At 38.9% G+C, this 26778-nt stretch overlaps 1 protein-coding gene across 1 annotated transcript in view; it reads left to right on the top strand.

The window, feature by feature from the left end:
• Positions 1 to 26778, top strand: part of rims2a (regulating synaptic membrane exocytosis 2a) — a gene marked incomplete in the record, with an annotated part of 165853 nt that overhangs the window by 77501 nt on the left and 61574 nt on the right. The window contains 12 exon segments of the mRNA XM_036129426.1: positions 2547 to 2758; positions 4078 to 4197; positions 8003 to 8102; positions 8195 to 8318; positions 9322 to 9368; positions 10248 to 10360; positions 12330 to 12377; positions 19229 to 19359; positions 19844 to 20015; positions 21452 to 21602; positions 21814 to 21840; positions 24757 to 24825. Coding sequence (XP_035985319.1) covers positions 2547 to 2758; positions 4078 to 4197; positions 8003 to 8102; positions 8195 to 8318; positions 9322 to 9368; positions 10248 to 10360; positions 12330 to 12377; positions 19229 to 19359; positions 19844 to 20015; positions 21452 to 21602; positions 21814 to 21840; positions 24757 to 24825 — 1314 coding nt within the window.

Below are 26778 nucleotides of genomic sequence, written 5' to 3'. Positions count from 1 at the left end.
GCCCCACTGTGGTGTGCCACTGTTAATAAAGCTTCTTGGAAGGAATGGAGTGTGTAATGCTGGATGCTGAGTGGGAGGTGAGGGGTGGGGGTGTAGCTGGTGAACGTGGAGCAGTGGCACAGGACAGAAAAAGATTTGAAACATCGTGATAAAACCAGTAGCAACTAACAGCAGATTTCATAATGCTGACTTAAAAACAGACATTAACACAATGGAGTCAAATGTAAAGGTAGCATATACAGTACTTTATGCCTTGCTCACACACTAGCAGCTGGAAGATGTGTCTGGTAATCTCAGCACTTAGTTTGACCACAGAGCCCATGCAACATCCACTGTCCTTTGGTAAAATGCATTTCTAGATACAACAAGAACTGGAAGTGCTTCTTCAGACGTGCAGTCAGACTGGCAATTGAGTAAGAAAAATGCTACCATGGCCATGGGTTACTGTTTGATTGCAAAGATAGTTGTAGAGTTAAGACATACAAAGGATCCGATTCAGTTCTGTTTTTATGGTAATAATAAAATCGCATGAAAGTGAAGCACAAAATCTGCTTAATTATTTATGTATTTATTTATTTGAATTAGGACAATGCACATTCATCAACATGTCAGCTTATAGCATCAATGTTAATATGCCAGAATTAGCACAACGGCTAATTTGCATCCACTGTCCTGAGGCAGGTGGGAACAGTGAACATTAAACAAGACACTACGGGAGAGAACAGAGTGGACACAAACAGAGAAGATGCTAATAACATAAAATCACAATAAAATTAGGTTAACAGGCCCAAGGAAACAGATCAATTCACCTGTGATCACATGTCTGGTTAGTTTTCAACCAATGTTTCAAGGAGATTCTGCGGATGCTAATCAGGATGCAAGCTAGGCCTTAATATTGTGCCCCGTAATACTCACACTATTGCTCACATCTGTCTTGCATTTCGGTGGTTTACAGAGATACGGGGCTTCCTGTAAGTAACGCTCAAGTTTTTGTCTTTCTACGTATTTGGTTGCTGTGGCATATTAAATGTGCCCAGCCAAGCCAGGCTGCCACACATTCTGTGGTAGGAGCAACTTAATAAGGGAACTTACTGTGTAAAGAAAGAGCGCTGAAACCTTCTTCCCAACACAAAATGGAAAATAATGAAATACGCAAATGAATTTAAACAACTGCTCGCCATTTATTTCAATTTATGTGGTATGGGATAGACAAAAAAGTAATTGATATCTTTTTGTGGGACCCTGAAAAAAACGGGAGATCCTCTATAAATATCAACGACCCTTTATTTGATTCAGGCAGGGCACTGATTGAACATCAAACCCATCCAACCCTGCTCAGGTCTCGTACAGTAGGTGAACAGGGATCTAGTTAAGAAATGTCGCGGCAAGATTTGGCTTTGGGGTGTGGTAACAAATAGATAACCTTTATCTGTATCAATCCCTCTTTAATTAAAGGAAGGACCTTGGGTGTTTGACTAATGCAGACATTTTTTGCAGTCCAACAAAAACGTGGCAAAATAGAACCTGCAAAGATGAGACTGCTGTGCTTGTGGACCGACGGCTGATTGTTGATTTAACCAGTTAAGAAAGTCCCCCATCTTTGCCTGAATTTAGAAAAACAAATGCTTACAAAAAATGGTGTTTTCTTTTAAAGCAATGTTGCCGCGTAAAGACCAACAGGATGTCACACAACGGTGGAACATAGTATCATTCGCAAATATAACATTTTTATTTTAAAGTAAGGCTGAAGCCAGTTTAAATGGAGAATGTCAGCTGTGGCGCAATCTCTCTATATAGTTCCCTGTTGTCCACTTATCATGTGCCGTTTTGTAATATATATTAGAGCAACTCTGAATCCTCCTTAGGTATGTGGAGGAAGAACTTGGGTCTGTCTCTTAGTGTAATATCGAGCTTGTGAAATCATTAATCATCCATTAGATGTTATTACCTGGGAGACCTCATCATTTCTCCATAGGAAACGTAGAACTTGCACATGCTCACCTTCTGAGTTTGGGCAGTGTGTTGCTGTGTGAGAACGAGCTTGTCTGTGTGTGTGTGTGTGTGTGTGTGTGTGTGTGTGTGTGTGTAGAATAAGTGAATATTTGGATGTCTTGTCCAAGTGATGTATATGTAAGCTATGTGCTTGTGTATGTCTGGTTTGTTGTGTCCTTACTTGTACCTCTTGCTGTCCTCTCTCGTGTATTCGCGACCCCCACCCCCCGCCCCCCCACCCCCAAACCCTGCCCCTCACATTACAGGAGATTTGGATGGCCATTGGTGGGACCATGCGTCATGGCATAGCAACGAGGCCTCCCCAATGTCTTTGGTGAGACATGTGGAGCCCTGCCCTGACCCTCCCTCCCCGCGTCCTGTCCTTTAATCCCATCTCCCTGTCTCTCTCTCTCTCTCTGTTTCTCTCTGTCTTTACTGTCCCATATGCCCCCGATCTCCCTGAGTCCTTTGTCATTTCATGTTTCCTTTGTTTTATTTACACCTTTGCATGTTGTTTTTTCTGTTTTCTTTCTGTTTTTATCCCACGCCTGTAGGGGAGAGTCAAAGGGGAAAAAGAAAAACTATTGAGCAGGCATTTATATCCGAGCCGACACACACCTTATCTGAGAGGCAAAAGAAAATGGTGCGCTTTGGGGGACACTCATTTGAAGAGGACTTGGCATGGTGTGAACCACAGGTTAAAGACTCGGGAGTTGATACGTGCAGTAGCACTACCCTAAACGAGGAGCATAGCCATAGTGAGAAGGTACTGAGAAAATCTAGCCTGCATTTTGTGATTCTTCTCCTTATTGTTTATGATTTATTCCATTCAGTATTTGTTTACTTTCTCTCACCAAGTTCAATCCGATAAGATGTTTATTTTGATTTTTTTTTTTTTTTACCTAAATTGATTTTCCTTACAATTTGGTTTATTTCTTTATTGATTACTTTTGCTAAAAAAGAAAAAAAAAAAAAAAAAAAAGGTTTTTGGAGTTTCTCTCTTTGCTTGCTACTTGCTGTTTTGCTCTCTAACAGAAGATACCCATGTCACAGTAGCTGTTAAATGATAGCACTGACGCACAACCTCTTTCTTGGTCATGGCACACAGGAATGTGGATCTCTCCTAGTTGCATGCTCGTTCCCCTTTCGTATAATGTGTTTGTGCTCTGCAGCAGTCCTGTTTAGCTCAGTTGGATACCTTTTACTTAGACCTGTCCTTCTCACTCTACTTTCCTACCCCACACTATCCAGTCCAGACAAAACCTGCCCCCCCTCCCTCCCCCTGCCTAATTTTCCACACACTTCAATAGCCAAACCCCAAACACATGCAAAAATGGGAAGGTCAAACTTGTTTTGCACCAGAAATTTCAATATTATATTGTTTTTCTTTTTTCCCTTCCCTTTCCTTTTTTTTTTTTTTTTGTTCTGTGATTTCACTTTATCTGTGTCTCATGGCTGCATTTGAAATAATCAGTTTTGCATCCTTTTTGGTTCTTAATCTGGCACCCAGTGGTTTACTTCATTTGATCCTGTATCATGGGTTGCCTTTCACCCCTCCCGTGTGCTGTCTGCTTTCCCCTCACTCCTCCATTTGATGGCAGTTGTCTGTATGTGCGCAGCAAAGCGCCGGAGTTACGCTCCGGAGTTACGCTCCGGTCTTCCTGCTGCTGTTTAAAGCGCTGGTCTGAGGGGGAGTATTAGGGCTGCTTGCTTTACTCTGCATGGGATGCTGCATGAAGCTCACTCCAACCTCACAACTAGCAGGTTTACACAAGCTCTGAAGGTTAGTATCTGCTCTTGCTACCAGCTAAATTCTGAAGGTATATATCTAAATGCTTTAAGTGCATATTTATGGATTTTTCAGCTAATCTTGAATTCAACAACTAGTGGACATATGTGTCAAAACAAGAATGCGTCCGTCATAAATCGTCAGAGTTTGTGTAAACCTCTCCCCCAAGTCAGCTCTTCCTGTATTACCTTCATGCCCCTTTTCACCTGAGACAGTTGTCTGCTATGCTCTGGTCTGACCGCTTTCAAACGAGTAAGTTGTTAAACAAAAGGTGTATTGTTGCTCTGACTTTGTAGCACCCGGTGACATGGCAGCCATCCAAAGACGGAGATCGCCTTATTGGCCGCATTTTGCTCAACAAGCGTATGAAAGATGGAAGTGTACCTCGGGACTCGGGAGCTCTACTTGGTCTAAAAGTAAGTTTGTAACACAGTGCTGTATAAAAGCATCTGCATCCTTATAGGTTTCTTCTGTTCACCTGAGTAAATCCAAAATACAGGTTTTCATTTACTAAATTCAAAACCTATCCAAACCAAGCTGGCACTACGCAAAAAAGGAGTACACAACTACCATAAAAAACTTGCAGACAGTCTCATCACTGTGGAGGAATTTTAATTAAATCTCACACTGGAGGGTTTTCCGTCATGATCAGCATATTTACAGTCCTGCTGTGCTTCTCAATCAGATTTAAGTGTCAGGATTTTTCTGGGATGTTCTAAAAACCCCAGAAGTGGACTTACTGGTGTGTTTCAGACCATTGTCCTGCTGCCGGACCCAAGTGGTTCTGAACTTCAGGTATGGGACTGTTGGGCAGCCAAAATAAATCCCATTTTTGCCAGAGAATTCAAGGTTTCATTATTTAGATCAAGTAACCTAGGTTCTGAATCAGCAGAGGAGGTACTGACCATCAATCCACCGCCTGGCCTGTCTGGCTGTTGGTGTGGTGTTTTCTTCTGAAACGTGTTAATTTAAGGATACATTTTACAGGCTGCCTACATCATGTTGCCTGACAGCTTCCAGTAAAGTCAGGCAGTACTAATATTTGGGTCTGGTCATTTGGGTCTGGTCATGGCTGTAGAGTGTCCTTTGCTAACCTGGATGGATAGGGTTGCCATTTTTCTCTTCATTTTTGTCCAAAATTCTAATTTGTTTGATAAACTGAAACATTTAAAAATGTTAAAAACACAAAAACAGAAGAAATTTGTGAGGGGCCAAACCCTTTCTGAAAGCAGTGGAACTCTGTCTGCTATATTAATATCCCTATAAGCTTCATAAAAGAATTGTTGCCTGACGTTTGTGTAATAAATCCACCATTGTTTCCACAGAAACAATGGTGGACCATTTAAATTACTGCATTTTTTCTTGTGAAATGTTTAGAAAAACAAGACATAAAGCAAGGGTTAATTGCTATGTGTAACTGCAGTTGTTTTATTTAAAAATAGAATTAAATGGACACCTAAACATTGATTTACTGGACATGCTTTAGTTTAACTTCCAATAGATACTAAAATGGTATTATTATTATTATTATTATTATTATTAGTGATCAGTTTTGGTCAGTGCTTGTGTGTTTGTTACCCTTGGTTTTCTCATCTTTATCTGCTTTACTGTATGTTAGATGTGTAGAGTCATAGCACTTTGAGAGCACCAGGTAGCTAATGAAAGTATTGTTTATGCAGATGCTTGTGTGTTTTGTGACATTTGTACTGTGCAGAGAGTCACTTGGAAGTGTCTTTTGTGTTGCTTTACTTATCTGTTTTACGTCAACCAACACATTATTGGTTGTGTTAAGTTGGGTCACTAAAGGCTGCTAATAGATTGGATGCGCTCCACATATTAGTTATTATTAGAATTATTGTGATCAGGAAATAGGGTTATTGTTGTTGAAAAGTTTGTTTTGATTTTCAGAAGCATGTAAAATGTAACAATTTTGTTTAGACAAGTTATATTAATGACAATTGCTTTTTTTGAGAAAAGTTTTGATTTTTTTTTTTTAGCTCCGCTTTAATATAAGCAACTTATTTTACGTTTGCATTTTACATAAGATACGTTTTGAGTCTGAAGTTAATAATTCTCTTGTTTAGTTTTGTGCTTGGCTGAATTTAGCCTCAAATGTTGTTTAATGTTTACATTGTTGCACAGTTGGGTATTAATACTCAGGCTTGATTATGTTCTTCATATTGTTCATGTGGGGAACGTCAGAGCAAAACATAACTATCTTCTCAGTTATCAAAATTTGGCAACATAAATATAATTTTGCTGTTAGTTGGTGAATTGTATTTTTTAAATCCAATCTACTCTAATATTACTTGCTTACATGCATTTTAAGTGCTTTTTTCAAATATAATTTACTATATATTCTGAGTTTTCCATTTTCTGTTTTATTCAAATTTAACAACTGCATTGAGGAAGCTTTTTGTTGCTTGTTTTTTTTTAGCCATTGTAGATGTTACAGTCACTTAGCACTGTTGCATAAAGCCTGCCATGTGGAGAGATAACCTAGAGCAGCAAGATGGGGAAAAATCATTACTGATTGAATGAACCTCCTGAAATGGCATGTTTGTGTCTGCTCAGTGCTTCTGTGCATTTCTGTCCGCTCAGCAGCTGCAGCCAACCAGCTCGACAATCCAGCCAGCCATCCGTCAGGCTGCCAGCCTCGCCCTCACTGACCATCTTTCTATCATCTCCTCTGCGAGCTTTCCAGTCGCGCTCCTGCCTCTTACATAAAGGCATTTTATTTAGCGGACTTCTCTAAGCTTCTTTGTATGTTGGCATTCATCTGCCATTAAAAGGGATTTCTATTTGTACGACGCCAGCGTAAGCTGAGTGCAGCGGCGTACAGCGTTCCACCACTGTACACTGCAGCCCTGGCCCATGGCTGTTACAGAACCACAGAGCTGTAGCAAAGTGCATCCCTGAGGACTGGAGTAGAGCCACGGACAGTTTTTAGACATTATAGGTCCACATTTACCAATGACTTTCTCAATGTGAGGCTTTTAGCTTAGGTTCATACCTTATAGGCTACACCTAAAGCTGTGACGTCGAGCAGACACTGAAAAAAAGGTTTTACTCTATGCCAGCTCCAAGGGCGATCCTACATGCCTGCAGTTATCAAAGCACAGCCCAGGTTTACTTCTGTAGCCCAGATGAAATTTATTATGCTTGTGAAAACTGTTTATTGTCTTTTTGCAGGCAGGCAGAGTATTAAGCAGGCGTTTTTAATGTTTATGTTTGGTTTGAGTTCTCCTGTCTTTATGTAATAAGCTGTCCAAGAGAGGGCTCTGGGTTATTGTTGGTATAGTTTGTTTGAAAGGTACGGCTTCAAACTGTTGGAGACCTGTTAGAAAAACCTATGAGACCTGCTAATTAGAATACTGCATTTCGTTGCATCGTTCCCAGGAAATCCTCCTGGAGAAGAAACTCTTGATTTTTTTTGTTTGAGGAGGCACATCTGATGATTGATGGATGTTACTGTTCTGACAAAGAGCAATGCAAAAGAAGAGCGGAGAGCCTAAAGGGGACTGAGCTAGAAATAGTTCAGGCAGTACACCACAAAGAACCAGGAACTGATTCCGATGAATATGTGGAAGTGATCGAGAGTGCTATCGGAAAAACCTGAATCTGGAGAAGATTTGTTCTTTGCATTTAGAAATTTACAACAGCAGCCCAGGGAAAAACTTTCAGATTTGCTGAGAAGATTGAAACGTACTGGTTGTTGTAAATGTCTGGATCACCTCCTGAGAGAGGCATCCAGAGGGCATTTGGTACAAACGTCTGAACCAGTTTTAGTTTTTCCTGTAGTGTTTCCACAGTCACCCATGAACACATGTAATTTTACCATTTTCTTCACAAAATGAGTCCCAAAAAGAGACTGCAGTTCCTAGTGGAACTTTGCTGCCCCCGGTTTGCTTAGTGGATAGAGTCACTGAGCTACAGAAAGACATCATTCACACTTCAGTAGACTCCAGATTGTTTGGTGACTCGTCCCTCCAAGATGTCTGGAAGAGAAAGTTAGCCACAACACTGTCCCAGACATTGTTTGGTTATTTGATCCTGCATATTGAGTTGGTTAAGAATAAGAAGTTTGTATAGTCAAAATAAAATAATATTTACCAAGGAAAGTAATATAACATAGTTCAACTCACGGTGCTAACGTAAAGGAGAAGAAGTAATACTCTTCACAAGTGGATTTTGTGCTAACCCAGAGTTAAATTTCTACAGGTAGTTGGAGGCAAGATGACAGAATCTGGCAGACTTTGCGCTTTTATCACTAAAGTGAGGAAAGGAAGTCTAGCAGACACAGTTGGACACCTCAGACCAGGTAATCACACAAAGTATAACTTTGCCATCTGTTGTTAATATGCAATACCATGTCTATACACAAGGAAATGATCTCATATGGTGTTTTTGCAGGTGACCAGGTTCTGGAATGGAATGGACGGATTTTACAAGGAGCCACATTCAAAGAAGTTTACAATATCATATTAGAGTCCAAGCCTGAGCCTCAGGTGGAGCTGGTGGTCTCTCGGCCTATAGGGTGAGCATTCAAAATCGGACCTCAAGCTCACCGGCATCCATCCTGAGCAAACAGTGACTCCCCTGACACAGCCATAAATCCTGACAGTGATACATACAGATGTGAAAAAATGTTTTAAGGATGGTTTTACTTAAAAGAACCTTATCTATATTAGCTATCTGAACACAATCTTTCCAAGCACATACTGAAACAGCAAAAACGCTGATACTTCCCTCAAGCAGCAGGGTATCCTAATCTTGCGTTGCATGGTGGGTAGAGCAGATGGTAATGTGCTTTCCCCACCTCGGTCCCTCTGAGTTCAGGCTGCAGCTTGGCCGACATGTGGGGGCCTCTGGGGGGTCTCCCTTATCTGGTGCTGGGCGGTCTTGCTGTTATTGGTGCGAGTCTTCAGACCAGGTCCTGGCCTTGGCATGCGCAGAAGGAGACAGCGATGTACCTGGGTCGGGAGGGGATGTCTCAGTGTCCGATGTCTCATCATCCTGTGCCTATTTGGCCAGGGGGGCTGCTGCTCATGTGCCTCACTGATTACCAACCCCTGGTCGGAGAGTATTGCTGCCCCGGGGTGACGCCTTGTCTCTTTCTGCCTGGGGCTGCTGCGGCCATCCGTTGCCGAGTCCACCTGTCCTTTGCCCCTCTTGGTTGCTGTGTGTTGCAGGCATTTTATCGTTCTCGCCCCTCTTATGACTGTGCACACCGAGCGAGAAACTTGCTCACGCACACCCAGTCAACGCAGACACTCTCATTTACCAAAAGTTACTGGTCACACGAAGGCAATTCATCTGGTCAATATTCTCATCCAGGTGTTTTTGAACAGAAAATATGGCAAGAGAAAACTCTGGCAGTTTGCTTTGTCAGTTCCTGTTATCTGCTATCTGCTGAGGAGGCTGTTGGCAGAATGAAGACTAATATGCCATAGTGTATTCAGCATTAGCTTAAATTGATCCACTCAGTTCTTTTCCATATCAGACTGTTCTTTTAATTCTTTATTGATTCCTTTTCTCAGAGATATTCCAAGAATACCCGACAGCACACATGCACAACTGGAATCAAGTAAGTATTGTCATCATTTATAGTAAGTATTATTGTGCTACTAAGGTTGACTATAAGAACCAGGTTGACTAAACAAAGTATTTATATCAGTAATTTCCTGCCATTGTTACATAAAGGTAGTTTTTTTTTCATACGCAAACACAGCATTTTGAACCCGGACTTCCGGTGATAAATATCACAGTGTTTTGCAGAGTTTGCGTTCAAATATAATGACAAAATCTTCCAACCTTAGTGGAGATATTTCATTAAACAGACTTCCAGAGATGCAAAGAGAGAATGAGAGAAACGCTCACATCTAAGCATTTTCTTCAGAGATCTTAACCAAAGACGTTAAAATATTTACACATGAAAGCAATCATAACTGCTCAGGATCATTCACTGACTGTAATTTTGAATAAATTAGATATGGTGCATCAGCTGTAGGGTTTAGATTTTGTTAGAAGGTCAGTGTTCATTTACCATCCATTCTACCCACCTACATAGTTTTTAATAGCAGTCCATAGCTTGTGAGGTATAACTATAAAACAATCTAATGTTAATGCTGATTAGTCTGATTTCAGTGTTTTCTTTTATTGCTTTCTGGACTCTGCTGTTTGGATGAGATCTGTGTCCCCACACAAAAGACAGCCAAGGTGGATTAAAGGTTCTGGGTTGTTAACTTCCAGAGTAAAAAAAGCCTTCAGGAATCCATACTGGAAACATGCCTAAAGTTGTCCCACAGATGCTTCTGCCACTTTGTTTCCCTTTTAGCTTTTTGGTCTACATGGCAAAGGGCTTTTTGTCCAATTACATTTGCTTCTGTGTCTGTATTTACTCTTTTTCTAGTTTTATAGATGACCGTCAATGAAAGTACAACATATATGTTCTGTGGTCTGCCAGGTTCAAGCTCTTTTGAGTCTCAAAAGATGGATCGCCCCTCAATCTCTGTCACATCCCCTATGAGTCCCAGTATGCTGCGGGATGCCCCCCAGTACCTGTCAGGACAGCTCTCAGTAAGTATGAAATCTGCTTTTCATACACACTAAAGCAGAAAGCCTAAATTCTTAGAAAACTTTGATTACAGTTAAAAGTTTTTGCAAATGTGGTATTCCACATTAGAATGTACAGTGGCTAACAAAAGTATTCACTTCCCTTAAAAACGTCCACAATTTTCCATTTTACACCCACAAACTTCTATGTAATGGGATTCTATTGGGATTTTATGTCAAAGACCAACACAGAGTAATGCATATTTATTCAGTACCCCATAATCGATATTTTGCTGAACCACTTTTCAATGTCATTACAGATGCAAGTCTTTTGAGGTCTGTCTCTGAGAGCTTTGCACATCTAGATACTGAAAAGTTTGCAAATTCATCTATGAAAATCAATTTTTAGGTCATGCCGTAGACTCTCCAATTGATGTATGTCTAGAATGTAGTTAATTTCAACACAGAACAGCTAAGATGGGAACCCATTGTTCTCAAACTACGGTACAAGCTTGTGGTTCTTTGGCTGCGCTCTGTGATACTCAGAAAAATTTGGACTTCAACTGTTTGTAAAGTGAATATGTAGCAAATTAACTATGTAAGCAAAACGTTGGCTAAAACCCTTGAAATGGCAAAAATAATAACCACCTTCCTCCACATGTTTACCCTGGCTCCCGCATGGCTTGTGCCTCCCACGTTGGATGTTTGGCGAACAGGAATCTGTGAGCTGCTCAAAGTGTGGCCTTTTTTCCCCATAAGCTAACCCAGATCTAAACCCCACAACCTGATCCCTAACCATTTTGCTGTGTTGGTCTGCATTATGTTATTTGTTCACTAATCGTCGCTAACAAACCACTGAGGACTTCACAGATCAGCTGTATTTATACATAGAGCAAATCACACAGTTATAGACTCTTACTACTTGGGTGACCTTTGAAGGCCCTGGATTTTATTTAGGGGTATCAAATTGAATGTACGCACACCACACTTCTTAGATTTAGACACGTAAAAACCTGAAAATTTCTCATTGTTTTGTTTTTTTTCTTCAACAATAACTACATTTAGTTGGTTTCACATAAAATCCCAATAAACTACATTGAAGTTTGTGTTTAACACATGAGCTACTTGGACAGACTCAAGGGGTGTGGATACCTTTGCGATTATGCCACATAAACTACAACTGAGTTCACATGGTTGTTGGGTCTCCTGTGCTGTACTTTCACCATTTAGTCTGCTCAGCTGGCCTTATGCCAGTCCAGTATAGGACTCTAGATCAGGTTACGAAGCGTGTTGTCCATTATCTAGTACAAGAACCCTCCTGGGGTAAAATAGGTAAAAGGTTGCATTAAAGCTATGAACAAATCAGCTCTGGAATTGAGAGTCCACAGGGGAAGCTGATTTAAAAATAGAGTAACACCTCTGATACATGTCTTGCTCAAAGTTTGGCTATTTAGGAGGAAGAGATGATTTAGGCCAAAATGTCTCCAGCCAGAAGTTTTAAAATGTTTTTGTAAATTACTTTTATAATTGATGAGGCTCACGATAAACTATATAATATAATTATTGCCTATGTGAGAGAGCTTAGCTTAAAAAAAGCCAACCTCTCAAGCAATTGATGAAATCTTCTTGGACTACATTTAATGCTTGATTTATAATTTTAGCTGATTTTAGGGCTACCTCATTGTAGTCTTCAATTGATATTTAACAATTTAGTACAAACTATGAGGCAGAGAGATGAAACTTTAAGCAAGAGAAAAACTAAAAAAAATGGAGGTCATGAAGAAGAAAGCAGGTAAACTCTTGGAAAAGTAATGTTGTCCATTTCTCCATCTTAGTTACTGTATGAGTAAGAATAAACCCATGGCCACAGGTGTCTAATGTGTACCATAAACTGGTTGTTGTTTCTGAGTAAAATGTGAGTTTTTGGTTTTATTGCATATTCTTTTTCTTTCTTTTCTTTGTTTTCTTTTCCTGTTGAATTTTGCTTATCCAGAGCCAAAGCCTTAGTAGAAGAACAACGCCTTTTGCCCCTAGGGTCCAGGTAACGGGCCCTGTATGAAGGGCACACACCATCTCTTTGGTTTTTGCTCACTTTCTGTGGACTGGCTTTTTCCCTATCTTTTTGAAGAAAATGCATTCTTGGGGAAATCTTAGCATCAAATTTCCCTCTCAAAGGAGTGCATTGTGTGATTTTTCTTCAGTTTGATGTGTTGCTGTCATGGTTATAATTGATTCTTCTTAGTTATTTCTCATTTTAACCCATTCACGCCATGATTCCCTTGTATTTTAATGCATGTTAAACTAAATTCAACAGATTTTCAAAGGTTCCGCCACATTGCTTTTTTAAAAACTGTTTTCGGTGATCAGTCCAAAGCCTGATAATTAAAGGGTTATCTTTGGAAATCAAGGAGGTGGTTTCTAAAAGTTGTATTTATTTTTTAATTTTGTTTTTTAAATCAGGACGATGGACTTGTGTAATGTTCAGAGTGTCATAAATCCATTAAACAAAAACCTAATCTTACACCTATATATAAAATAGCTCCTTATGTGAATCCACATATGGTATTTAGCAGATCATTGCTGATACCAATGTGGCTTTATAACGCCAACTTCACAGTCCTGAGTGAAGTTAAATTTTTCCTTCTCAGATAACAGTTGAATAGACAAATAGTACCTACCAACTAGCATCTTACATATCCGATCTTCATGTGTCCCTCCTTTACAAAAAAGGAGAATTCTTTGACTTTTCAATTTGGGATCTCATTTTAAAATATCTTTGTGATGTGTGGATCATTGATTTATAGTGCAGTGAAACAATATATCCTTATTTAAATAATTATTTTGTTTTTGCATTTTGCTCACATTGAAATGTTTAAGGTCACTGAAGAATTTAAGTAACCGACCTATAAAAAAACTAAAAACTAAAATGATTTTTCAATATATATATTTATGTAATCTATTAAGGGGAAAAAAGATATTCAAACCAACCTGGCCCTATGTAAAGAAGTATTGCCTCTAAAGTTAATAACTATCGGGGCACTCTTGACAACAACTGCCATCAAGTGTCTGCAGTATGAGTGTTTTGCTTCGCCGTGGAGGAATCCTCTCTGCTAAACGGCCTGTTAAAAGTCACGCTACAGCACTGCAACTGGAATTAAATCTAGACTGATTAAGCCAATTCAAAACCTTCATGTTTTTTTTTTTTTTTTTAATAAATCACGTCATTGTTTAAAAAATGCATTCTTATTTGTGTGAAGTGTAAATATTTTTGATGATGTGGAACATTTAATGTGACAAAAAAAAAATCTGTAAGTGGGCGCTTACAAATTTGGCACAAAATTTCATAGATAGCTTTTTAGTTATTTTAACTTACAGGATACATTTTATGTTAATGTATTTTATAGCCTTCCAAGTAAGATGCAAAGTGTGTCTAATTGAGCATTATCACTTGAAAACAGCTCCAGGTCAATCAACCACCAGTTCTGTCCCCAATCATACAACTTTTGGCAAACCACTACTTTTCTTTCCAATAGTGCAAAATAGCAAAAGAGTAAAATGACAGCACACACTGAAGTTTACCTCTCTCTTGATTATTTTTAATAGAGGTCTAAAAACATTTCTATTTCCTCTTACCTCATTTTATTCACTTCACTGATCCATTAAATAGATTACTTTGAAACCTCACCCTAAAGTCCAAACAGCCACACTGAAGAGTGTTGTTATTAGCTAAGTTCGATAGCACTTATTTATGGTACATTTAAATACTGGAAGAATATCTGCTTTAATGTTTTCTGGCCTGCCGGTCACATGTCAGGGCTGCTGAAAATTAGCTGATTCCTTTTAACTTCTTTGTGCCTCTCTAGTATTTGGCTGATATAGTTTAGTTGATTACTTGGTGTACTGGACTTAAAATTTAATCAAATTCAAAAATACTTTACCAATCCCATGTGATAGTAACTCATATTATACACGTTTCGTAAAAGGATTGTTATAGATGCTGATGGTTATGGGTAGGAAAGATCTTTTATGACAGTCTGACAAAGAGGATTCTCAGGATTGTCCGTAATGTTCTTCATTTTAGGAAGAATGCTTCTTTGCATTGTCATTGTCAGGGGTTCTATAGGAATCACCAGAACAGAACCGGGCTTTTTTATTAGCGTGTTGAGCTTTTTTAAAGTCACTGGCTCTGATGCTGCTACCCCAAGAGATGATGGCAGAATACCGCTCTCAACAACAGACTCCCGCTGCTGGTGGTCAGAGGACCTGGTGGCACCGATTGCATGGCAGCTCCATTTCTGTCACTCTGCCCTTGGGCAGCAGTGGCTACAGTGTAGCTACCCACTGTCAGTGTTTGAATGTGTGTCTGAATGGGTGAATGACTGATGGTAGTGTGAAGCACAACCATCTAAGTACTTCTGAAGGTGACATGAGTCTGTCTTGTATTGAAAGTCTGAGAGGTGTACAGAGTGAAAAGGAATGGTGAGAATACAGATCCTTGTGGTACTTCTGTGCTGCTGACTACCCGGTTAGACACACAACCCTTCAGTCTCACACACTGTAGTCTGCCAGGTAGTGTCTGATCTAGGCCACCACCAGAGTCTCCTGTAGTTTCTGACAAGACAAATCAGGCTGAATTGTGCTAAATGCACTGGAGAAACCAAAGAACATGACCCTCCATTGTCCAGGTGACTCTGGGTTTGTTGAAGCAGGTGTTTGAAGGCATCTTTAACTCCAACTCCATGGTGATAAGAAAACTGCCGAGGGTCCAAAAAGTTGCTTGTTTGCTTACTCAAGTAGGACAGTAATAGTCTCTCCAGGGACCCTAATGATGTGGGATGTCAGTAGGTCTCTGTAGTCATTGAGGTCATTGAGGGGTGAGTTTCTTTGGCACCGGAACAAGGCATGAAGTCTTCCAAAACACTGGAATCATCTCCTGGGTAGGGCTATTGAAGAGGTGCTGCAAAATGCCACAGAGCTGCTCTGCACAGGCCTTCAGGACTTTGGGGCTGACACCATCTGGACCTACAGCTCTAGTCCAATTCAGTCTATCCAGCTACCTCTTTATCTGATATCTGGATACATACAGATGGAAGGGGGAGGGAAGCGGAGAATCAGCATCTTCGAATTCAGTTGAGGACAAAAGTTCAAAGCAGAAGGGTCCATGGCCGAGGTAGAAGATAAAACATTTGATGCTGAGTGTGTCCCTCAACTGAACCCATTTAAGAATGTGATCAGCTCTTTGGCTTCTGTCTGTACAATCCTCCATCTGCTTAAAGCCTGTGATCTTCTTCATCACTTCCCACACATCTGCTGTATTGTTTTGCTGGTGCTTGGTCTTCAACTTTTCCCTATACACCTCTCTCATCTTGACTCTAAGTAGCCTCTTTAAAATCCTCAGCAATTCCCTGTTTCTATCCCTACAGGTTCTTTTTTTCTTCGTTAGCAGTTCCTTCAGGTCACTGGTGATAATGCTTGGTTTTTGGGGAAACATCTCACTATTCTGGTGGGGAAGGTGTTATCCACACAGAAATTTATATAGTCGGTCACACACTCAGTTATGGTAATTAAATCTTCTCCATGTGGCTGGGACAGTGCATCATAATGGGTAACCTCAAAATAACTCAGTAGGGCTTCTCCAGCTTCCTGAGACCACCTTCTCGTAGTTCTCCTTATCACAGGTTGGCACTGAACAAGGGGTTTATATTCTGAACAGAGGTAAATAAGATTGTAATCTTATCTGCCAAAAGGGAAGTATGGCTTAGAGATGTAGGAATCCTTGACATTAACATAAAATTAATCCAATGTTTTGTTTTTCCAGTAGAGCAGCTGAAAAACAGTTGAAATGTTGGCGGCAGAGAGTGAGGCATCAGAGAGTGAGGTGTCATTAAAATCCCCAGGAGTCACCACAAACGGGTTGGGGTGTTGTGTCTGTGGCTTAGCAACAACTGAGCTGATAATATCATATGCAGTGTCAGATGATGGAACGTAGACTGTTGCCAAAATAACATGGGAGAACTCTCTAGGTAAATAATATGGATACAAACTTGCTGATAACAGTTTAATTTATGGACTTTAGAGTAACATGTCCTGGATCACACCATCTGTTCTTCAAAGACACAGCTAACCCACCTCCTTTGCTATAGCCGCACCTCTTTAAAGGTTCATTGTGCAAGTTTTGAAGTTAAATATCGTACATTTTCTTTCCCATACAAGCCCTTAGGATTGCCCGACGTGTAAAATGAGTTATCCTCTATTTACCGCAGCTGCCTCTATAGGCTCTATTAGTCAATTCATGAGAGAGTGATTCAAGCCAAAATCTCTGGGCGTGCACGTAGGTGTGACGCCCTGCGGGCTCTTGTTCACCCTGCTACTATGTTGAGTCTCTGCTGTAATTTATGCATTGGCGAGAAAACATGGTATAACTTCAATATTTATAGCTTTCTTACCTCTGAAGACGAAACACCTCTGAACAAAAGACCCGTGTAGACGCAGCAGCAGATGCTTTTCCTCTTCTCTCATGCACGTGCACAACACTGGTGTCATTTCAGCTTGTCGCCAGAGGGTGCAATCTTGTGCAAAGATTCTGGAACTTGTCAGAAAGCCCGGCAGAGACAAACCGGAGTCATATGATCCTGCAGCCATGCCTCAGTGAAAGACATAATACTGCAGCTCAATACTCTGGCTGGATCATTGTTAGGGCTTGGAGTTCATCCAACTTGTTTCCCAACAATCTTACACTTGCATCATAATCAGTGGAAGAGATGATTTGAAATTCCTTCCTTTCTATTTCCCTGCTCTTTGCTCCTACTTTGCATTTATGGCACCTCCTTTTCAACGCATCTGGGATTTTGGGCTGTAGTTGAAGCATTATTTTGGCTTTCGAGATGTTTATCAGATTTTCCGTGTTGTAAACCATATTGTTGATGGTTACACATCATGACAAATGTCCAAATGTAAAAAGGTATCGATAAAAATCTTTCTAGCTGGCAGGATTCAATATCAGAGGGAATAATTGTTCAAAAAAGCAATTTTATCCACAAAAAGAGGAATTAAATGTTTTAGAAAGTACATATCAGATTGACCGTAACAAAGCTACTCCAACATACTCCCACCTGATTGATGCAATTCTAGAATCGAACTGAATTTGATTAGTGTAGAGCAACTTTCATTTCACATAAATTGATTCATAATATTTAAAAAAGTCTTCAAACATTTTAGAGTCATTTTCTGGAGTTTTTCCGTTGGATATATATATATATATATATATATATATATTTTTTTTTTTTCTATCTTTTCCTTTTCCGTTTTTTAAAATGAAGATAATCTTGGCACTTTGTGTTAACCTTGTTTTTTTGTGAAATCTACTGACATGTCTTTGAGTGCTTCTCTTGCATCGCTGCATGAAAGCTGGTATTTGTAAGCAGTGGACACCCCTTTTCCATAATCATATTTTGAATGAAGTATGGACAAATGTTTTGAAGCCTTGTCATTTCATCCGCTAGCCTAAGGCTTCATGTGAACTCTTCCATCTTATAAGTGTCTTTTACTGGAGTCCATACTTCACTTTAAACTCGATCGGCATGATCAATTTCTTCCTATGAATCACTGATGGGGAATCTAATACCACTCTGAGACATCTTAGTCAGTTGTAAAAAAAATTTTTTGAATGCAAATTTCAGGCCATTTCACCTTTAGCATTTTACTTATGTTTACTTTAGTTAGTATAACATTGGCTATAAGTATTTTGTGTTAGGATTGTTTTCACAAACAGAGTGAAGACTTCTCAAATCACACAACGTGTCTAATGGATCACTGCTCTGTGTAGAATCGTCCATAGAAAGTCTAAGTAAACAGTTTATCAAATGCATTTAGTAGTCATACATAATCAGAATCAGCTTTATTAGGTAACGAATGTATGCGTAACCAAGGGATGTGACTTTGGTTACAGCATTAAAATCTGTGACATTGTCTTTTAGTTTAGTACTGACAGGAACTTCCAAAACAGATGTCAGCTATTTTAACATTGCCGGCAAATGTCCAGCCAGTTGAAATATTTTTACAGTGCTTACTAATCGTTTGTATCTTTTCAATTGCTGTTTCTTTAAGGTGGGCAAAATGCTGCAACAAAAATGAGTTTAAAATTATAGAGGCATCAGTGATACTTTTCTAAGTGGAAGTTGTCACTCAGCTCGACAAGCTGTCTGTGTTAGTCGACTCCATCAACACAACAAGGCCACTTTTGAAGTGCTTCTGCAACCAACTCCATGTCATAATATAGATATTATGTGCTCATAATAACACACTTACACTTACTTTCTCAAATGAAGTCATTTTAACAAGAACTATTTAGATTTTATAAATTCTGTTTTGCATTTCTAATTTATATTCAATAAACTTCATTCATTCCTGCAGGAAAAGTTGTCTTGTACAGGCTTACACATTCTTGTTAGGACCCCCAAAAAATGCAGCTTTACCAATACATTGGGCTAATTGACATTACTCCACATGCCATAAAAAGCGCATTCAGTTTATTAAGTAATGAGCTTGGCAATTAAATCAGCGCTCAGTTTTAAAATGCATCTCTGATGGTAGGCAATGATAAATGCCCTTTTTGAAACATGGTTTAGACATCTTCCCCCTAACCTGGATGTGTAGGTACAGGAGAAGATCCTGAATTGAAACCAAACCATGATCTTAAACAAAATGGGTATTTACACTCAGTGAAGCATAAATTGATCTGTACTAACTTCTGCTCTGGCGTGATGAAAGCATCTGCTCCTGCATTCTTTCCTCTGTTTTATTTAGTTTTGTTTTGTTTCATTCAATTCTTTTTTTTCCCCTTATTTGACCCTGGCAATGTCTCAGCATGTTGTGATGGCTCTCCCCCTACAGGTCAAACTCTGGTACGACAAAGTGGGTCATCAGCTAATTGTTACCATTCTGGGTGCCAAAGACTTGCCACCCAGGGAAGATGGCCGGCCCAGGAACCCTTATGTCAAAATCTACTTCCTGCCTGATAGAAGGTAAGACTAATATAACTTTGTTGTATTACAATATTATTGCTTCAACGCTGTGTCAAGAAACTGCTTGCCACCAGATATTAAACTTTGTTGGGGGTGTTCTGAACACATTGCATTTTGTTACAAAGTAGATCATTATTTGGTGCTGAATTTTTGATACTATTGATTTGATGTCACAAGCTTGCGTAGCGCTATGTTTCCCCTCTTACTATCAGTAAAAGCTGCATGGATATGTGCATGTTTCAAGCTAGAGTATTGGTGGTGAAGTTTAGGTTTGCATTTGGTTCAGTCAGTTTCTTTTATGCGTAGAGGGATCATTCAAGAAACAGGAATTTTTCACGCGTTAGTGCAGAAAACAAGCTTCTACCCACAACGAGCATGCCGTGGTGCTGTGTTCTGTGCTGTGTGGTTTCATTTCATTGTTGTATTCGCGGCTCTTCCCTATTAAGGTTCTAAATAAAAACAGTGTGAATTATTGTTCCTCCAGTGATAAAAGCAAGAGGAGAACAAAAACAGTAAAGAAATCCTTAGAGCCCAAATGGAATCAGACCTTTATGTACTCGCCGGTCCATCGACGGGAGTTCCGGGAGCGCATGCTGGAGATCACATTGTGGGACCAAGCCAGGGTCAGGGAGGAGGAGAGTGAATTCTTGGGAGAGGTAAGGAAATCGGACCTCAATGTCGTTCCAATCTCAGATTCTGTGATGAAGTGCCAGTTTCAGGCAATTCAACTCTCCATCGTGTCAAACAGATGGGTCACTCATAGAAATGTGTTTCTTTTTTCTTTTTGTCGTTTTAAAGAAAATTGTAGACAGTTTTATTAAAATGTCTCAAACACAGACGATCTTCTCCATTTTTGTCACAGTTACATTTCTACAATCAGTTGAAGTTAGTTGTTTTTATTCTTAACCATGGTAACTTCTCACAATATCAGATCTAATACAAGAGAAAAAAAAATCTAAATTATAAATGGATGAGTCTGATTATGTAAAACATGTGGGCTGTAAACTGCAGTAGAGAAGTAACAACATCTAACTTTAAATTAACATTTAAATTTACACAAACAATGGTAAGTTTTTTTAATGATCTGATGTCACTTATGTAATGTTTGTATTGGTGTGGCTGATTAACATACAGGCAAATCTTGTGTATAAAATGCATTATTATTATTATTGTTGTTGTTATTATCAGTTTTACTTATTACTTTTCAATTTCAAAAGCTTAAAAAATATCTTAGAAATCCAAAAACTGTTAATTGTTATTCCTGGATTAAATTACAAATGACATTTTAAAGTTTAAGACTTAGACTTGACATGGGGACAGGGTGTATTTATTTGGGACTTGACTTGCGTGAAAACAATCAAGCTTTTCCAGTGACTTGCAAACAGTGACTTGGTCCCATTTCTGTCATGTAGTCAGCAATAATTAATAATTTTGAAAAAATACAATACCTCACTGTCTAAATTTATGTGAACAAAATTACATAGACATTATGGTGACCCCAATTTTGCTGTGTTTAAGTCTTCGTATATGTCTATGTGTGCTGCTCAGCGCTCTGTAATTTTCTATCTTCCTTAACATTGAAGTGCTATCAAGCAACAATACTTCTCTTTAATAAGCTTCTTTCACAAGGGTGAAATATTTCTGATTAGCAAATATTTACGGAATTTCATATTTACCCAAAATGCCAATTGTATATGTTTAGTTTCTTTCTAATTTAATCCAATGACTGTCTTCTTGTTTATGTTATGGTGGCATCATTCAATATGACAAGCTACCTTTTTAGAAGTACTCTGGGCAAAAAGACAATAGCCAATTGTGTCTGAGAACGAAAAACACTAATTATTACTTGCTTTCTTCAACCTTGTCTTCTTTGAAAGTCTCAATTTTTCTTTTTCACTCCTTTATTTCCATGTGAAGCAATGATAAAACCACGTAAACTCCATTATTTTTTTTTGTCCAAAACTGAGTAAGATTTGGTTGATCTGTAACAATTTCCAACGAAGTGTCTGCAAATGGGGAGATCACAAATGACAGGGAATCACGGTATAATATTTATTTGCTGATGCCTTACTATAGCAGTTTCTTCTGGTAGATTCTGATCGAGTTGGAGACGGCTCTCTTAGATGACGAACCTCACTGGTACAAGTTGCAAACACACGACGTGTCATCGATGCCACTTCCACGTGCCTCCCCCAATGCACAACGCAGGCAGCTCCATGGAGAGAGTCCACGGCGGCTGCAGAGTAAGTCATCCTAACCAAGGCTTCACAATCGAAGGACTTGCTACCAAACATCCACATGAAGTTCTCTGGTTCCTGTTAAATCGCGTGTTTAGACCCTTCATTAAAATTGTTTTTCAAATTTGTTCATACTAGGAAAGAGATTCATGTTAGACAAGATGGTTTTTATTACACTTTCTGTTACACATCAACATTACTGCTTCTGCTTCCACAGACAAAGGCTCATATTCATATAACTCAGGTAACGACCCCTGTGCTACCTGGCCTTGCTGCTCTGTGGAGCACCCTGATGTTCTTCCTTCCTCTTTAAACATGCATCCTTGTGCTCCGACTTTCCGTTTCTATTCCCTAGAGAGTTCATGTTTCTGCTGCCTTATATGGATTTTAACATGGAGCGCGTACGTAAACTTGCACTGCGTCAGAATGTACTCTGGGCAGCCGACACATGCAGGCTCCAGGGAAGCAGAGATTTAGGACACCGTGCTTCCTTTCCCTCTGTGTATTCACCCATGAACAACCTTACAGTCCCACCCTGCAACACACATCCAAATCCCCAGAAATGTACCTTTTCTAATGTATTGGGTGTTTTAGAAGGATTTCTTGATAACCAAAGGGTAGTAGCCAGGCTTATTAGGCTGCACCTGAACACTCCTTTCCTTTCTGTTTTGTAATTGAGAGTTGGTCATCATGACGTTTTTCCCCATTTTCAAGTGCATTTAATGGCTTGTTATGCTGTTTTGCTTTTCATGCTTTGCTTTAGTTTGTGTTTCTTGAATGTTACTTTTTTTTTCTCTCAAAATTGTCACTGTTAATGACTGAGTCGGGAGACTTTAAAAAGAGATTGAATTACTCCCATAACTGAGATATTATGCTCTTACTATAATAAAACAATCAACATAACACTTTATCACAGACGTGTCGTTCAAAATTTTACTTTGAAGGCACGCATTGTTTTTTTTTTTTCTAAACACGTACACGTTCTCTAATTGGTTAAATGACTGCGTTGTCTCTGTCATCTATACCGCATTGCTTTTCCCGTGTACAACTAAGGTTCCTTTTTTTTTTTTTTTGCTCCTCACCAGAGCAGCAGAGCAGTTCTCGGAGCGCTTGTATTAGTGAGAGCTGTAGGAGCTGACAGCTGTAAAATAAAAATTCTCTGCCAGCTGAGATGAGAGACTGGCAGTAGCACAGCCTGAGCACAGCACTTGTTATTTCTGAAAAAGCATGGCTGTCCTCTTGATTTAGTGGCTGAACGGTGGAAGTATGCAGGTTGTTATCGGATGGAGGTGGTGGGTGTTTTAAGGCTGACTGGGTTGGGGGTGATGAAGAAAGAGCTGTTTAGGTGTATTACTTCTCCAATTTTCAACTTTACACATTACTTGATGTTGGATTGTTTTCTTAAACCTGTATTATTTGTTGAAAATCCAAAGGAAAATCAGTTATATCTTTTTTTCTGTCTCTGATTTTGGTTTTGTTTCTGAAGAGCACCTGGGTGCAGACACTTGTTAGTGCAGACAATATGCATGGTGCAGACAATATGCATGCTGCTGTGAAGAACGTTACCCTCGAGAGAGATTTGTGAAACTGTATTCAAAACATTTTAAGTTGACAGTGACATTGGGGCAGAAGAGAGCTAGGCTCCTAACCCCAGCTAAAATAAAGCTGGCAAGTAGGAAAAAAGTGACGTAAAATGGAATATCCTTGGAGTCCACGCTTTTCAGAAAAGTCTTATCAAGGCTTTCAAAGTGGAAAAATAACATTTCGCTAGTAGAAAATAGGAAGATTCAGAACATTTGAAGGCTGTGCAATTAACTCTGAAGAAGCAGGTCACTGTTTCACTGCGGTTTTAGTTTTTTTCATCAAAGAAGGGGCTGCTATTTTGATTCAAATAAAATCCATTGTCTGTAAATATGGCCTCCACTGTATGGATGTTGGGCTTTTGTACTTTTACATTGGTTCAGCACAACTTCTCATTTTTTTTATACCTTTATAGTATTTCTTTATATTATAAATTTCACCTCACTGTACAGTCTATTATGATCTTTTTTTTATATATATATATATTTTTTTACCTCTGTGTACCTTTGCTGCATGCTTCATTTGCCTTTTCTCTTTTCTGCACGTACGTTTGAAATTCCCCACTGTAGGACAGCAAGGGATATTTCTGTACTTCTACTCTATTCTGTTTCTATAATTTTGTTGAGGAACATGCTGAGAAGCATTTATTTTAGTGTATTTGTGACCAAAGATGGTGCTGTAAATTATTTCCACACTCTAATCTTTTGTTTTACACTTAAAAAAATAATTTGACTAGGGCTACACTGCCTCCCTGTTCCTTTCAGGCGGCAGGCCAAACTATACTTGCTTGTTTTTAGCTATCATGATGGTATGTCTGAACCTTTCACTGCAGCCAGAGGATTAAGGTCCATAAATCAGCTGTGGTTAGACATTCTTGGATCCACACTCTAAAGCCAACCTTCTTGGTGTTAGCACCTATACTATGGAGCAGAATAGGTGCTAACACTGCAGCACACTTGAGCTCTACAGACTGCTGGTCATTTTTATTGTCTTTTAAAAACCTACTTTTATACACTAGCATTTAATTCTGGCTGAGATGCACATTTAGTCTTTTTAATTTAAATTTAAGACAGCTGTTTTTCCTTATTCCCACCTGGTTATATTTTGTTTTACCGTTGTTCATGTTTGCTGATGCAGTAACTGCAGATTTTATACTTGCAGCAGGTTGGTCAACTGTTTTAAATGTGCTTTAAATAAACTTTGACTTGATCTTTAAATAGGTATAGTAAGTCCAGTACAGTTAAAAAAACGCAACTTCGCCATCTTTAAATTTTATTTTTGTAACAATACTACTTTCACACATTAACGTGCTGTGCTCCATACGGATGGTCTTTGTCAAATCCATTGTAGAACGTATAAATAGGTTGCATGTTTTTAAAAACCAACAGAGCTTTGCTGTCTCTACCTACCAGCTAAGTTCCCCTCCTGAAGGCAAAGCAGGTCTGGAGATGATTTATAGCAGAGCTGTTTTTTTCTCCTACCACTGAGACCTCTCTAGATATAATACCACATAGCTACACAGTGACCCCTCTTTTTTTTCTTTTGTCTTACCTTTCCTTTCTGTGTCTGTGTTGTAAAGGATCCCAGAGGATAAGTGACAGCGAGATATCAGACTATGATTGTGAAGATGGAGTGGGGGTTATAACAGGTAAGTAGTTTTAGGTAGTCATATTAGTTATTCTAAACTAATTCTAGGACAATATATCAGACCTCAGTGTGACGAAGCCAGTTTGGATGAGCCTTCGATTTTTTTCAAGTTTATTGTGTCAGTGTGTTGAATATTTCCATAATTTTAGTCAGAAATAAATGTATCACCTGATACTCCAATGATACTTAAACTTTAACATAATGTAAACTCTCCATTAGAACCTTTTTAGAAGGATGAAATGCTGCAGCCCATCAGCAGAAGCAAAGAGATAAACTCTGGGTGTTCAACTTGCACTGCGCTAATAGTAGCGGCTGTGTTATGCACACTAAAGCTCCTGTACGCCGCCGACGCTGGACAGTGGAAAATGAGAAGCAGGGTTGCTACCAGCCAGGATATCACAGAAAAATTCAGAAAGACTAAAGATGCACATACTTGAATTTCCCCACACATGTTAAATAACAAGAAAAAGGATATATGCTAGAATAAAATTGCTGAGCAAAATTCTGTACTTAAACTCTGATAACTTTTCAGATACTATTACTTTCTACATTATATATATATATATATATATATATATATATATATATATATATATATATATATATATATATATATAAGGTTTCTGATGAATGCATGATAGTAGCAGCTGCAGGGCTGTTTGGCATCTGATACTGTTTCACTTCCCTATTTGGAAATGTTTGCCACGCAGTAGAAGTTCTGGAAGCAGGCAGGGACCTGGTTACAGTAAGCAGTACCACTCCTGCAGACAGACTCAGATAGAAAGACCACCACTCTGTTCTTGCTGGTAGTAGCACAGGCGGGAGAAAAGGAAATCATGATCAAGTCTCTTTAACATTTACGTTGGGATTTCATTGCATCATAAAGGCCAATTTTCTAATTAAAAACATTTAAATGTTGAGTTTCTTCCTTTAGAAAATACCCTAATAAATACAGAATCTGCTTATACTGTCTCATTTGGACTTGCTGATTGCAAACATGATTTTCCTTCCTAACACCTGCAAAGCAGCCTGAAGTCTTGTGTCCTCCTGTAGACCTGCATGGACACAGCTGATCCTTCTTCCTGCCAATTGTCAGGAAAGGGTTTTGTCTTTTGAGCTGATAGCTTGTTCTCCTGCGTGACAGCGCATGTCAAAAGGAAGAAAAGATTTAATTTAGCTCAGTATATAGTGGTCAACTATCCAGCTTCTGCAGACTCACTACTTCAACACATATGTTAGAAATATTCCCTGATTTTCTTTTGAGGTTTGATTTGAACCAAAAGATTGTCATTTACAACTTGTATGATAACTTGTTAAACTTATAATTGAATAATTATTTAACACTGTTTAGTTCTACATTACAATGGCCATTTGTTTTAAATCAGAAAGAGAATTGTTTCAAATCAATTCGTCTAGTGATATTTTTACCCTTTCATACATTTTTTTCAGTCTTTTCTGCTTTTCTAACTTTTTATTCAGGCTTTTATTTAACTTAATTTAATGTGCTACACACTCTACTGAACATAAATCAGGTTTAATAGAGCTATGCATTGACCTTAACCATGGCTTCTAAGCATGTCTGATTATTAGTTAATGAACTCTTTCAGCCTGAATGAACTAAGCGGTCTAGCAGGGGGAAAAAAATCATTATTATGTTTCGGATTTTTAAAAAGGCTATTTTCATGTTTAATGAACAATGTTAACACAGCAGATAAAAAGCACTTTTATTGAAAGGAAGCACTTTTGTTCTTGGATTACAGCAAATCAACATACAGCAAATAAAAGCATTTGGACCATGCAGGATGGCATTTAGTCTCACTGGGAAAGTTTGCTTTCTTCAAACTTATGATAGCATGTGGTCAGTTAGATAACACGATCATTTTATTGCATTATTTATCATGAATGTTCAGATCAGATCAATTAGAACACAATGTGAATTTTATTATTGCTGTAT

This window comes from Fundulus heteroclitus, chromosome 3 (assembly GCF_011125445.2).
Source record: "Fundulus heteroclitus isolate FHET01 chromosome 3, MU-UCD_Fhet_4.1, whole genome shotgun sequence".
Lineage (NCBI taxonomy): Eukaryota > Metazoa > Chordata > Actinopteri > Cyprinodontiformes > Fundulidae > Fundulus > Fundulus heteroclitus.
This window is presented reverse-complemented; position numbering and strand designations above follow the sequence as displayed.